General features: G+C 40.4%; 4 protein-coding genes across 4 annotated transcripts in view; all 4 read right to left on the bottom strand.

The window, feature by feature from the left end:
* LOC115397319 (protocadherin alpha-C2-like) overlaps positions 1-12,773 on the bottom strand; it is a 422,283-nt gene extending 409,510 nt beyond the window's left edge. Inside the window, exon 1 of the mRNA XM_030103611.1 lies at positions 10,388-12,773. Coding sequence (XP_029959471.1) covers positions 10,388-12,754 — 2,367 coding nt within the window. The 5' untranslated portion in view covers positions 12,755-12,773. The remainder of the gene's footprint in view (positions 1-10,387) is intronic.
* On the bottom strand, positions 722-3,333 carry LOC115403650 (protocadherin alpha-8-like). Its single transcript, XM_030112628.1, has one exon. It carries the CDS (start codon positions 3,122-3,124, stop codon positions 722-724), a length of 2,403 nt encoding a protein of 800 aa, XP_029968488.1. The 5' UTR covers positions 3,125-3,333.
* LOC115397734 (protocadherin alpha-8-like) lies at positions 3,998-6,414 on the bottom strand. The gene has a single exon (XM_030104184.1). The coding sequence runs from the start codon at positions 6,379-6,381 to the stop codon at positions 4,009-4,011; it is 2,373 nt and encodes a 790-aa protein (XP_029960044.1). The 5' UTR covers positions 6,382-6,414; the 3' UTR covers positions 3,998-4,008.
* On the bottom strand, positions 7,088-9,620 carry LOC115398745 (protocadherin alpha-8-like). The gene has a single exon (XM_030105676.1). The coding sequence runs from the start codon at positions 9,515-9,517 to the stop codon at positions 7,088-7,090; it is 2,430 nt and encodes an 809-aa protein (XP_029961536.1). The 5' UTR covers positions 9,518-9,620.
* Positions 12,774-13,158: the final 385 nt, after the last annotated feature.

Below are 13,158 nucleotides of genomic sequence, written 5' to 3'. Positions count from 1 at the left end.
TTGACAACAATTACAGGACATGTGCATGTGAGTCAAAATAGGTTTGTATTCTATTAAAATAAGGGCATAATTTCACCTAAAATAATTTCAAATGTCTATACTGATTATGATTGTCACATGGGTGTACTGTAAGGCAGAAACAATAGACAAGTAAAATAAAATGGCAGTGAATGTAATATTACTAAGATTATCTAAGATTAATAAGATTATCTCAGTAAACAAAATGTAATCAAAATATATCAAAAATACCTCTGTGATGTTTTGAGGGTGAAATCTATCAAATATATGCGATGTGCATCTAAAACAAATGAAACCTGTGTAGATATGCTTTGAAGCATTGCCTTGATTAACGTTTCTTTGCCTGTCAGGGTATTTAAATGTTGAATGTCTGTTTATGGCAAGCAGTGGTGGGGTAAGGGTCATTGGTGGCTCGAAGCAAAAAAATTCATCGGGGCCCCACCCCATCTGTGCACGTTGAAAAAAAGTTTTTTTTGCCCTCAATTTCTCCTAGCGGGCCCGCTAAAAGCCAGGGCCCCAGGCAAATGCCTGGTTTGCCTGTTGGCACACCCTGCCTCTGGTGGCAAGACATAGAATAGCTTTAGTACAACTTAACAGCATAATTTTCTCATTGCACCCAACTCACAATGCAAAATAGGACAAGTGATAATTAATAGAAAGTGTTGATGGAATGGATGTCTGAACTCACTGGTTATTCTGTCTGTCAGACGTTTATCAGATTACCTGAACTATATTTTACAGAAAGTCCTACCTCTTCAGAAGCTCTCCTCCTGTCGGGGAGCACGAGGGTATTTGCATGGCTGCCAGGAACAATTGTAGATCCAATACTCATTCTGGGTCCAACCAGCATGTATCGTTTATCTCCAGATCTGTACTGAATGCTGTGACACAGTGTCCCATCATAATTGGTCTCTTGTAGATATTTTGATGTATAGTCTGTGGATTTGGAGCACTGCATGGCAATCAGAACAATGATACTGATGATGAAGAGTAGAGAAACAGCTCCCAAAGTTATCATCAGATAAAAAGTCACATTGTCCTCCTCCTCCACTTTTGTTGCACTTTTCACATCAGAAGCTGCAAAGGCCTCTTTGGGCTCCACAAGTTTGACAATCACAGTCGCTGTTGCTGACAGTGAGACATTCCCATTGTCTTTGACCAGGATGACCAGTTTATGTTCAGCCTCGTCTGTCTCTGTGAATGAACGAAGTGTCCTGATCTGTCCTGTGTAGCGGTCCAAACCAAAGAGACTGTGGTCAGTGACTTCCTGCAGTGAGAACAACAGCCAGCCGTTATATCCTATATCAGCATCATAGGCTCTGACTTTAGTCACCAGGTGTCCTGCGTTGACATTGCGGGGAATCTCCTCCACACCTTCAGCAGAGCCGTTGGAGCTGAGTGGATACAGGATGACTGGAGCGTTGTCGTTCTGATCCAGAATGAACACGTTGACTGTCACGTTGTTGCTGAGTGATGGAGTTCCAGAATCTGTGGCTACAACTTGGAACTGGAAAGTTTTCACAGTTTCGAAGTCGAAACTTTTCATCGCGGTAATATGCCCATTTTCTGGCTGTACATTTAGAAAAGACATTATATCATTTGGACCTCCTTCTCTGACTATATGATATGAAATAACTGCATTTTCGTTCATGTCTTTGTCAGTTGCACTGACAGAGAAAAGTATTTTTCCTGCCACATTATTTTCAAACATATAAACTTGTAAAGGATTCTGTGAGAACCATGGACTATTGTCATTTACATCTGTTATCTGAATACTAAAGGTTTTGAATGTAAATAGTGGAGGTTCACCACAATCTGTAGCCTTGATTGTCAGTTCATAGTGAGACACCTGTTCCCTGTCTAAAAGTCCCTTTGTTACAACTGAATATATATTTTCCTTATATGATGGCTTTAATTCAAAAGGCCCGTCTGAGATTATGCTTGTTATTATTTTACCATTTACTCCGGAATCTTTGTCTGTCACACTCAGCAGTGAAATGACAGTACCAACTTTTGAATCTTCAGACACTGTATTTGACAGTGATGTTACTTCTATTTCCGGAGGATTATCATTGACATCTATAACTTTGATTATGACCCGACTCTCACCCGTCATTGGGGGTGTTGCTTTATCAGAAGCCTCAACATCGAGTTTATAAACGTCGTTTTCCTCATAGTCTACCAATCCCTTTACTTTAATTAGCCCAGTTAATTTGTCCAATTCAAAAAGTCTATATATATTCTTCCTCAAAGTTTTAACAAGACTGTATTCAATTTCACCATTGGTGCCTTCATCGGGATCAGTTGCATTAATTTTAAATAGTGAAGTACCAATTGATACATTTTCTTGTATTTCAATTTGATACATCTCTTGACTGAATATTGGTCGGTTATCATTACTGTCCAAAACAATAATGGAAACATTCAGGGTACCTGTTTTTGGAGGTTTGCCTCCATCAACTGCTGTCACAATTAATATGTGTTTGTTTTTTTGTTCTCTATCTAACGACTTCTTGAGCACCAAAAATGGGATTTTGTCTTCGTCACCTTGACGGATATCTATTTCAAAGTGATCGTTCGACGTCAGTGTATAGGTTCGAATAGAATTTATTCCAGCATCGGGATCACGAGCGCTGTGAAGCTGAAACCTCCGTCCGGGGAGTGTATGCTCCGCTATTTCTAATGTTTGCTGTTTTTCTGGGAAACTAGGCGAATGGTCATTAATATCAATGATTTCTACTGTTACATAATGCATTTCCAAGGGATTTTCAACAAGAATTTTGAGATCGATTACACATGCACCGCTGCCTTTACAGAGCTCCTCTCTGTCGATTTTCCCATGGACGACGAGAGCCCCATTGTCCTGATTTACCTCGAAAAAAGCGTCCTTACTTCCAGATACCACACGGAAACGTCGATCATTCAAAGAAGTGACATCAAGTCCGAGATCTCTCGCAACATTTCCAACGACCGTTCCACCTTTAGACTCTTCTGGAACTGTGTATCTTATTTGAGCAAAAGCTTTCTTCCCAAAAAGCAGCAGTAGGGACATGTGAAAAAAAATCCAGTAAATCCTTGAGCGAACATTTGTGACAGTCCCCATCATTATCCGGTAACATAGAAATAGATCCTCGCCACCACTACAAATTATTTTTAAGCTTCAATATGTTGAGCATCGCACATTCACATAAACCACGGTCAGTCTGCTCACGATCGAATCAAGCACCGCAGTTGCCTTCTACAACAGGAAACAAAAGCCGAAAAGGGGGTGGTACGGTGTGTTGTTATTCCGATGTAATACTGACACCCAGAGGTATTTACGACAGGCAGGAGTTCCAAACAGATTTCAAAGCCACGAAGTCGAAACAAAATGTAGAATAACATTCGTAAACATAACTTACGATCAAAATATAATTTAAGGTATCGATGCTCTGCTTTGTCGCAGTCTCTTCAGACAGCAGATAAACCATCAAATCAATAAATGACTTAAATATACGTTACTCTTGAAAAAAATCCATTAAAACATAGAAGCCACCAAAAAGATGGCAAATTGCATTGTTCAGTTCCTCATGTTATAGTTCGAAAATGTAAAACAATTGATCATTAACAGTAAAACCTTGTTTCTTTATATTTCACTTGGAAAAAATGGTTTATCTTTCCAAGTCCTTTAAACAATGAAGTTTCAGATCTTCAAACAAATGAATATTTAGTTCTCCATAATTGTCAATCAAAACATTTTTGAAAATCCCCAGCTCGTATGTGACGAAGCGTTCTCATCTGCAGAACCATGGACAGCGCCATGGAATGCCCGCTGAGATGTGAATAATTAAAAAGCACTATTGACTACGCAGTAACATCATTAAAACGCATTGTGCAATTGCAGATGACAAGTAAAATTAAGCAGACAGAACGTAAATGACTAAATTTTCTCTGATTTGAAAGATGCAAGATACATTTAGTTATTTCATGTAGCTATTTTTTCCTGTGAATTTAAAGAACTGGGCTTACCTCTTCTGAAGCCCTCCTTCTGTCGGGGAGCACTAACGTGTTTGCATGGCTGCCTGGAACAATTGTAGATCCAATACTCATTCTGGGTCCAACCAACATGTATCGTTTATCTCCAGATCTGTACTGAATGCTGTGACACAGTGTCCCATCATAATTTGTCTCTTGTAAGTATTTAGATGTATAGTCTGTGGATTTGGTGCACTGCATTGCAATCAGCACTATGATGCTGATGATGAAAAATACAGAAACACCTCCCAAAGTGATCATCAGGTATAACGTAACATTGTCCTCCTCATCCATCTTTGCTGCACTTTTCACATCAGAAGCTGCAAAAGCTTCTTTGGGCTCCACAAGTTTGACAATCACAGTCGCTGTTGCTGACAGTGAAACATTTCCGTTGTCTTTGACCAGTATGACCAATTTATGTTCAGCCTCGTCAGTCTCTGTCAATGAACGAAGTGTCCTGATCTGTCCTGTGTAGCGGTCCAAACCAAAGAGACTGTGGTCAGTGACTTCCTGCAGTGAGAACAACAGCCAGCCGTTATATCCTATATCAGCATCATAGGCTCTGACTTTAGTCACCAGGTGTCCTGCGTTGACATTGCGGGGAATCTCCTCCACACCTTCAGCAGAGCCGTTGGAGCTGAGTGGATACAGGATGACTGGAGCGTTGTCGTTCTGATCCAGAATGAACACGTTGACAGTCACGTTGTTGCTGAGTGGCGGAGTTCCAGAATCTGAGGCCACAACTTGGAACTGGAAAGTTTTCAGAGTCTCAAAGTCGAAACTCCTCAGTGCTATGATTTGTCCAGTGTCGGCGTTTATATTCAAAAAAGTCATGATGTCTTTTTGATTCCCCTCTCTCATAATATGATACGAAATAGCTGCATTGTCATTCAGATCATTGTCTGCGGCAGTTACAGAAAATATCGTCTTCCCTGCATCGTTATTTTCACCAATATAAAACTCCAAAGGGGTTTGCTTGAAATGTGGACTGTTGTCATTTACGTCTGATATTTGGAAACTCACTGTTTTAAAACTAGATAACGGAGGGTCACCACAGTCAGTGGCTTTTACTGTGATTTCATAATGAGATACTTTCTCCCTGTCCAAAATGGATTTAGTAACAATCGAAAAGGTGTTTTCCTTATAGGACGGTTTTAATTCGAAAGGCACGTCATTTATGATGCTTGACATTATTTTCCCGTTGACACCAGAGTCCTTATCTGTTACACTAAGTAATGAAATTATAGTACCAGGTTTTGAGTCTTCAGGCACAGTATTTGATAAAGATGTTACATCTATTTCTGGTGGATTATCATTAATATCTATAATTTTTATTATGACTCTGCACTCCCCAGTTAGTGGAGGCGTTCCTCTATCCGATGCCTCGACATCTAGCTCAAATTGATCATTTTCCTCATAGTCCACTTCTCCTCTTATTATAATATCCCCACTTAATTTATCAATTTCAAACATGTTATAAACTTTCTGCCTCAATGTTTTTCCAAGGCTGTATTCTACCTTTCCATTTGTGTCTTCATCAAGATCAGTTGCATTCATTCTGAACACTGATGTGCCCACATGAATGTTTTCTTTGATTGATATTTGGTAAATTTCTTGACTAAATATTGGACGATTATCATTGCTATCAAGAACAATAATTGAAACATTCAATGTCCCTGATCTTTGAGGTTTACCTCCATCGACTGCAGTGACCAGTAACGTGTGTTTGTCCTTCTGTTCTCTGTCTAATGGTTTCCTCAGCACTAAAAATGGTATCTTTCCTGTGTCACTTTGACGAAGATTTACTTCGAAATGTTCGTTTGCTGTTAAAGTATAGGTACGTATGGAGTTAATTCCTGCGTCAGGATCGCGAGCAGTGTGTAACTGAAAACGCTTTCCTGGTAACGTTTGCTCAGCTATTTCAAATGTTTGTTCTTTTTCGGGAAAACTGGGAGAGTGATCATTCACATCGGTAATTTCTACTAGCACGTAATGTATTTCCAAAGGGTTTTCGACTAGAATTTTCAGTTCTGTTAAACAGGCACCGCTGCCCTGACATAGCCCCTCTCTGTCTATAGGATTTCCGACATACAATGCACCGCTATTCTGATTTACTTCAAAAACTGCGTCCTTACTTCCAGAAACCACGCGGAATCGGCGATCAGTCAAAGAGGCGACGTCGAGGCCAAGATCCTTCGCCACATTTCCAACAACAGTCCCTTCTTCTACTTCCTCTGGTACCGAGTACCTTATTTGAGCAAAAGCCCCCCTTCCTGTAAAAAAGAGTAAAGCCAATGGAAAGATATACCAGGAGCAGATATTTCTTCCAGGTGTTGGATACATCCTCATTGCCACTCAACAAAGCATATATTCAAAGGTTTCTTCAACACCACCAATCTCTCAGCACGTAGATTTTTGCATCTTCACAGAGCTGTTTGGTTCATGAGCTCTGCTCGGCTTCGATGACAAAGAAAGGTTCGGTGAGGGGAGGGATAGGAGACATTTCAGGTTCTCTGATATAATAGTGACACCTAGAGGTCAGCACCGAGAAAGAAAAACGCAACGTTCCCTATCACTACTTTTAAGAGAATCCATTACAATCGATAAAAAATGGGAAGACAGCAAAGTACAGAAACAATTCCACAGCAACACTACATGGTGATACGGAGATTTCAGGACCATGGACAGCGAAAGTGCGCTTTCATCTGTATCCAGTGTAGCAAAAATTAATGCTGAGTTTTCTTGTTAATTCTTTCTTTCTTTCTTTATCCAGAACCAACGACAGCTGTCACAAATCACAAAGAATCGCCGTTGCAAAGCGGCTTAGAGGTGTTTGTCGGTGGTTATTATAAAGATCATTAAATATGTTCACCGAAGTGAATGAAACTGAGGTTGTGAGTAAAATTGTCTGGGCATATTCATGGTGTAATGCATGATATTCTCTCTAATAAAACATTGCTTATGAAACGCCGTTTGCTGTTGTGAGCTGGATGTGATATCAAGTCACAACATTTTTTTAACCAAAAAAGATTTTCGGTAAGTGGCAAACAACATTTTAAACTGGGAGAAAAAAGGTTATAGATAGGTTGTGCAGCCTTACCTCTTCTGAAGTCCTCCTTCTGTCAGGGAGCACCAATGTATTTGCATGACTTCCAGGGACTATAGTAGATCCAATACTCATTCTGGGTCCAACCAACATGTACCGCTTGTCTCCAGATCTGTACTGAATGCTGTGACACAGTGTCCCATCATAATTGGTCTCTTGTAAATATTTGGATGTATACTCTGTGGATTTGGAGCACTGCATTGCAATCAGCACAATGATACTGATGATGAAAAATACAGAAACACCTCCCAAAGTTATCATCAGGTATAACGTAACATTGTCCTCCTCGTCTATTTTTGTTGCACTTTTCACGTCAGAAGCTGCAAAGGCCTCTTTGGGCTCCACAAGTTTGACAATCACAGTCGCTGTTGCTGACAGTGAAACATTCCCATTATCTTTGACCAGTACAACCAGTTTATGTTCAGCCTCGTCTGTCTCTGTGAATGAACGAAGTGTCCTGATCTGTCCTGTGTAGCGGTCCAAACCAAAGAGACTGTGGTCAGTGACTTCCTGCAGTGAGAACAACAGCCAGCCGTTATATCCTATATCAGCGTCATAGGCTCTGACTTTAGTCACCAGGTGTCCTGCGTTGACATTGCGGGGAATCTCCTCCACACCTTCAGCAGAGCCGTTGGAGCTGAGTGGATACAGGATGACTGGAGCGTTGTCGTTCTGATCCAGAATGAACACGTTGACTGTCACGTTGTTGCTGAGTGGCGGAGTTCCAGAATCTGTGGCTACAACTTGGAACTGAAAAGTTTTCAGGTTTTCGAAGTCGAAACTTTTCAGTGCTGTGATATGTCCATTTTCTGAATTTATATTGAGAAAAGAGGCCATATCACTGTGACCCCCCTTTCCTCTCAGAACATGATAGGAAACCGCAGCATTGTCATTTATGTCTTTGTCATATGCGCTCACAGAAAATATTGATGCGCCGGGAGCGTTGTTTTCTGTCAAATATAATTCTAAAGGACTTTGTGAAAATTCAGGGATGTTGTCATTTACGTCTGAGACCTGAATCCTTAAGGTTTTCAGAGTGGAGAGAGGCGGGTCCCCACAATCAATAGCAGTTATTGAGATGTCATAATGAGACACACTTTCTCTGTCCAGGGCTTCTTTTGTAACTAGAGAATACATGTTTTCTTTAAATGACGGTTTTAATTCAAATGGTACATTTTCTGTCAGATGACAAATTACTTTTCCATTTAAACCAGAGTCAGTGTCTTTAACACTGATGAGAGCAATGACTGTTCCATGTTTTGAATCCTCAGGGACCATGTTGGATATTGATGTAACTTCTATTTCTGGTTTATTGTCATTAATATCTTCAATCTTGATTATAACTCTACAGTCAGTAGTCATGGGTGGCTGGCCTTTGTCAGATGCTTGGACGTCTAATTTATAAACACTGGCAGCCTCATAGTCAATTTGACCTTTCACTCGAATTTGTCCCGTGTGGTTGTCTAAAGAGAATAATTGAAATAAACTCGGGTTTATATCACCCCCAAAAGCGTACTCAACATCACCGTTTACTCCCTCGTCTATATCAGTAGCTTTGACTTGTATGATTATCGTATCTACTGCAGCGTTTTCTTGTAATTCAACGGAATACACTTCCTTCGAAAAAACTGGTCTGTTATCATTGATATCGAGAACCTGAATAGTCAGATTAAGATGTGCTGACTTTGGTGGTGTCCCTCCATCCATAGCGGTTAAAATCAAACTGTGGTTTGTTTTCTGCTCCCTGTCTAAGTGCCTCTGTAACAGTAAAAAGGGAATTTTGTCCTCTCCCCGATCTCGAATTTCTAGATGAAAATTTTCGTTTTGACTGAGTTTATATCGCTGAACTGAGTTTATTCCAACATCTGGATCTTGTGCACCCGGCAACTGAAATCGTGCTCCCGGCAATGTGCTTTCTGCTATTTCTATTTTCTTCTCTTTTTCGACAAAACTCGGGCCGTGATCATTTGCATCTGTTATCTCCACGGTGACATAGTGAACTTCAAGTGGATTTTCAACAACTATTTTTAGATCCAATAAACAGGCAGCATTTCTATCGCATATCTGTTCACGGTCGATCTTCTTGTGAGTATACAAAACCCCGTTGCTCGGGTTTACCTCAAAGAGCGTCTCTTGAGGTCCAGACACGATCCGAAAACGCCTGTTTGTCAGTGTGCTTACGTCGAGGCCCAGATCCTTTGCAACATTTCCAATAACAGCTCCTACTTTTCCTTCCTCTGGAGTCGAGTATTTTATTTGAGCTGAAGTCAGCTCCCCGAAGCAAGCCAGTAAAGACAAAAGGACTAAATTTGACCTGGACACCATCCTGCCTCTTTGTCCTTTGTCTCCCATCGCCAAAAACATTAAAACAGAATCCATGAATGCGTTACTTGAAAAACATCCCCCGTTGTCCCGAAATTATTGAGCACAGAGACGTTTCCGAAGAATCCATACGAATCATATCCGAAACGACAGCATTCTTTGTGACCGAGACGATGAAAACGGTTTATAAGGGGAAGTGTCTTGTTGAACTGAGTCTGTTTAGTGATTCTCTATTGTAACACTGACACCAGGTGGATCATCGAATACTTGCAACCAATAGAAATGAGGAAGAGGACATTAAATATGAAATTCAGCGTTATTTACCGAAGTGTATCAAAAACACCAAGCCACGTCACGTCAGTGAAAGAAAGGTTCCATAATATCAATCATCAATAAATCCAACAGAGCTTGTTCATCCAGAAACACAGTCTCTCTCAGTAGTCAACTTTCTGCGCATCTGAGAAAAATGGTTGATTTTTTTTTTTTTTTTTTTTTTTTTTGCCCGAGACAAAAAATGGGAAAACGAAATCGGGCAATGAGTGGTCGAATTCGAAGTGAATCCAGACTTATTATTTGAAATAAATTTGAGTTTGAATTTTAAAAGAAATTCGCCGTTGAATGACAGCAGTTTTCAGCACTACAGTCAAAACAAGACAAATTATGTACGGAATACAATGTACAAATATTCTGAAAGAAATGAAGGCCGTTTCCATCTCAAATTTAGATTAACACATCATGTGAAAACTATGTTTTGGAAGCACTAATTTCTTTTGTGGAATTGAGGACCCCATCGAAAACGAGATGGCTCAGCCACTCAACAAAATAAATTCAAATTTCAAACAAAAAAATTTAAACTAAGCATCCGCTTTGTTGTTGAAAAAAAATCAATAGTCGCATATGAAATTTAATTATAATTAGTCGTCTTACCTCTTCAGATGCCCTCCTTCTGTCAGGGAGCACCAATGTATTTGCATGGCTGCCAGGAACCATTGTAGATCCAATACTCATTCTGGGTCCAACCAACATGTATCGTTTTTCTCCAGATCTGTACTGAATGCTGTGACAAAGTGTCCCATCATAATTTGTCTCTTGTAAATATTTAGATGTATAGTCTGTGGATCTGGAGCACTGCATTGCAATCAGGACGATGATGCTGATGATTAAAAGTAGAGAAACTGAGCCCAAAGTTATCATCAGGTAAAATGTAACATTGTCCTCCTCATCTACTTTTGCTGTACTTTTCACATCAGAAGCTGCAAAAGCCTCTTTGGGCTCCACAAGTTTGACAATCACAGTCGCTGTTGCTGACAGTGACACATTGCCATTGTCTTTGACCAGGACAACCAGTTTATGTTCAGCCTCGTCTGTCTCTGTGAATGAACGAAGTGTCCTGATCTGTCCTGTGTAGCGGTCCAAACCAAAGAGACTGTGGTCAGTGACTTCCTGCAGTGAGAACAACAGCCAGCCGTTATATCCTATATCAGCGTCATAGGCTCTGACTTTAGTCACCAGGTGTCCTGCGTTGACATTGCGGGGAATCTCCTCCACACCTTCAGCAGAGCCGTTGGAGCTGAGTGGATAGAGGATGACTGGAGCGTTGTCGTTCTGATCCAGAATGAACACGTCGACAGTCACGTTGTTGCTGAGTGACGGAGTTCCAGAATCCGTGGCTAAAACTTGGAACTGAAACGTTTTCAGAGTCTCAAAGTCAAAACTTTTCAGGGCAAGTATTTGTCCATTGTCTGAATTGATATTTAAAAATGCTGCAATTTTCTGATGACTCCGTTCCTCTCTAATTACCTGGTAAGTTAAAGCTGCATTTTCATTCAAGTCTTTGTCTGAAGCAGAAACAGTAAATATTGGATTTCCTGGGACATTATTTTCAACCACATAAATTCTAATCGGATTATTCAAAAACTCTGGCCTATTGTCATTAACATCAGCTACATCGATGCTCAGGGTTTTAAATGTAGACAGAGGAGGCTGACCACAATCTGTAGCTTTTATTGTGACGTCATAATGAGAAATTGATTCACGATCCAAATGTTGTTTTACAACAACAGAGTACATATTATCTTTAAGGGACGGCTTTAAATCAAATGGAACATTTTCTGTAAGACTGCATATTATTTTCCCATTTAATCCAGCGTCCTTGTCTGTGATGCTTATCAAAGACACTACTGTGCCGGGCTTTGCATTTTCTGAAACTGTGTTTGACAGAGATGTCACCTCTATTTCAGGTTCATTGTCATTTTTGTCTATGACTTTGATGATTATTGTGCAGTCTGCACTCATCGGAGGCTGTCCCTTGTCAATAGCATGGAGGTCTAATTTATAGACATCCGCCTTCTCATAGTCAATATCTCCCTTCACTTTAATTTCACCTGTGTCTTTGTTCAAGCTAAACATTTTGTGAAGATTAGGGTCAACTTCGCCACCAAAGAAATATTCAATATCTCCATTTGATCCTTCGTCGAGATCAGTCGCTTTTATTGTAATTACACTTGTTTCTGTGTGTACATTTTCAGGAATCGTGACTGCATATAGTTCTTGACTAAATGTTGGATGGTTATCGTTTGAATCGAGAACAATGACTGTAACATTCAGAGTTCCTGATCTCGGTGGATTTCCACCGTCCACTGCTGTCAGAAGCAGTTTGTGTTCTTGATGGTTTTCCCGATCTAGAGACTTTTGCAAAACTAGATAAGGTACTTTGCCATCCCCTCTTTCTCTAATTTGAACGGTGAAAAATTCATTGTGGTTTAGTTTATAAGCATGTATTGCATTACCTGCAACATCTGGGTCTCGCGCGGTCGGTAATTGAAAACGTCTGCCTGAAAGAGTGGACTCTGAAATCTCCAGTATTTTTTCGTCCTCTTGAAAGCTGGGCGAATTGTCATTTACATCAATAATTTCAACTTCGACATAGTGTATCTCCATGGGGTTCTCAGCCACCATTTTCAAGTTTTTTATGCAAGGTGAAACGCTGTGACACAGCTCCTCCCGGTCAATTTTTTCATGCACATACAGGACGCCATTGTTCGGATTCACTTTAAAATGAGCATCTTCAGCTCCCGAGACAATGCGAAACTTCCGCTCTCCCAACGAGCTCATATCCAAACCCAGGTCCTTAGCGACATTTCCAACAACAGATCCCACTTTTTCTTCTTCGAGAAAAGAATATTTGATCTGAGCTGAAACCTGCTCCATGGGGCTGAGCATCACACACATACTGATGGCGACCCACCAGGACTGTACTGCTCGTCTTTGTCCTCCTTGTAACATTGTATCCATTTACGGTTCTGTACAGGGATTATGGTTACTCGAGAAGCACTCCGGAAAATGTTTCGAAAAATATCCGTTGTTCTTAAACCAGCAAAAGGGAGGAAAAAACAAAGTCCAACGCCAACTCGTCTGGCCGTTATCACTCGCTTGTTTGGTGTATTTCGAAAGAACAAACCTTTCCAGAAGGGGCAGGGCTACCACTGCAACACCACAGCCAGACGCTGGTATCACGCTGACACCGTGTGGACAATTCGGATTAAAATTAAACATCCCAATTCCGATGAGTCTTTTGAACAGAAATTCAAGCTGAAAGGTAACTTATTGCTTGTGAGCGGTATCGACGCAATGAAACAGGGGCAGACTGACAGTAAGTTTAAAAAAAAAACAAAAAAAAAAACATGTCATTAAGTCAG

The sequence above is a fragment of the Salarias fasciatus genome, chromosome 2 (assembly GCF_902148845.1).
Source record: "Salarias fasciatus chromosome 2, fSalaFa1.1, whole genome shotgun sequence".
NCBI classification, from domain to species: domain Eukaryota; kingdom Metazoa; phylum Chordata; class Actinopteri; order Blenniiformes; family Blenniidae; genus Salarias; species Salarias fasciatus.
Note: the sequence above shows the minus strand (reverse complement) of the source record. Positions and strands in the feature narration are given on the sequence as shown.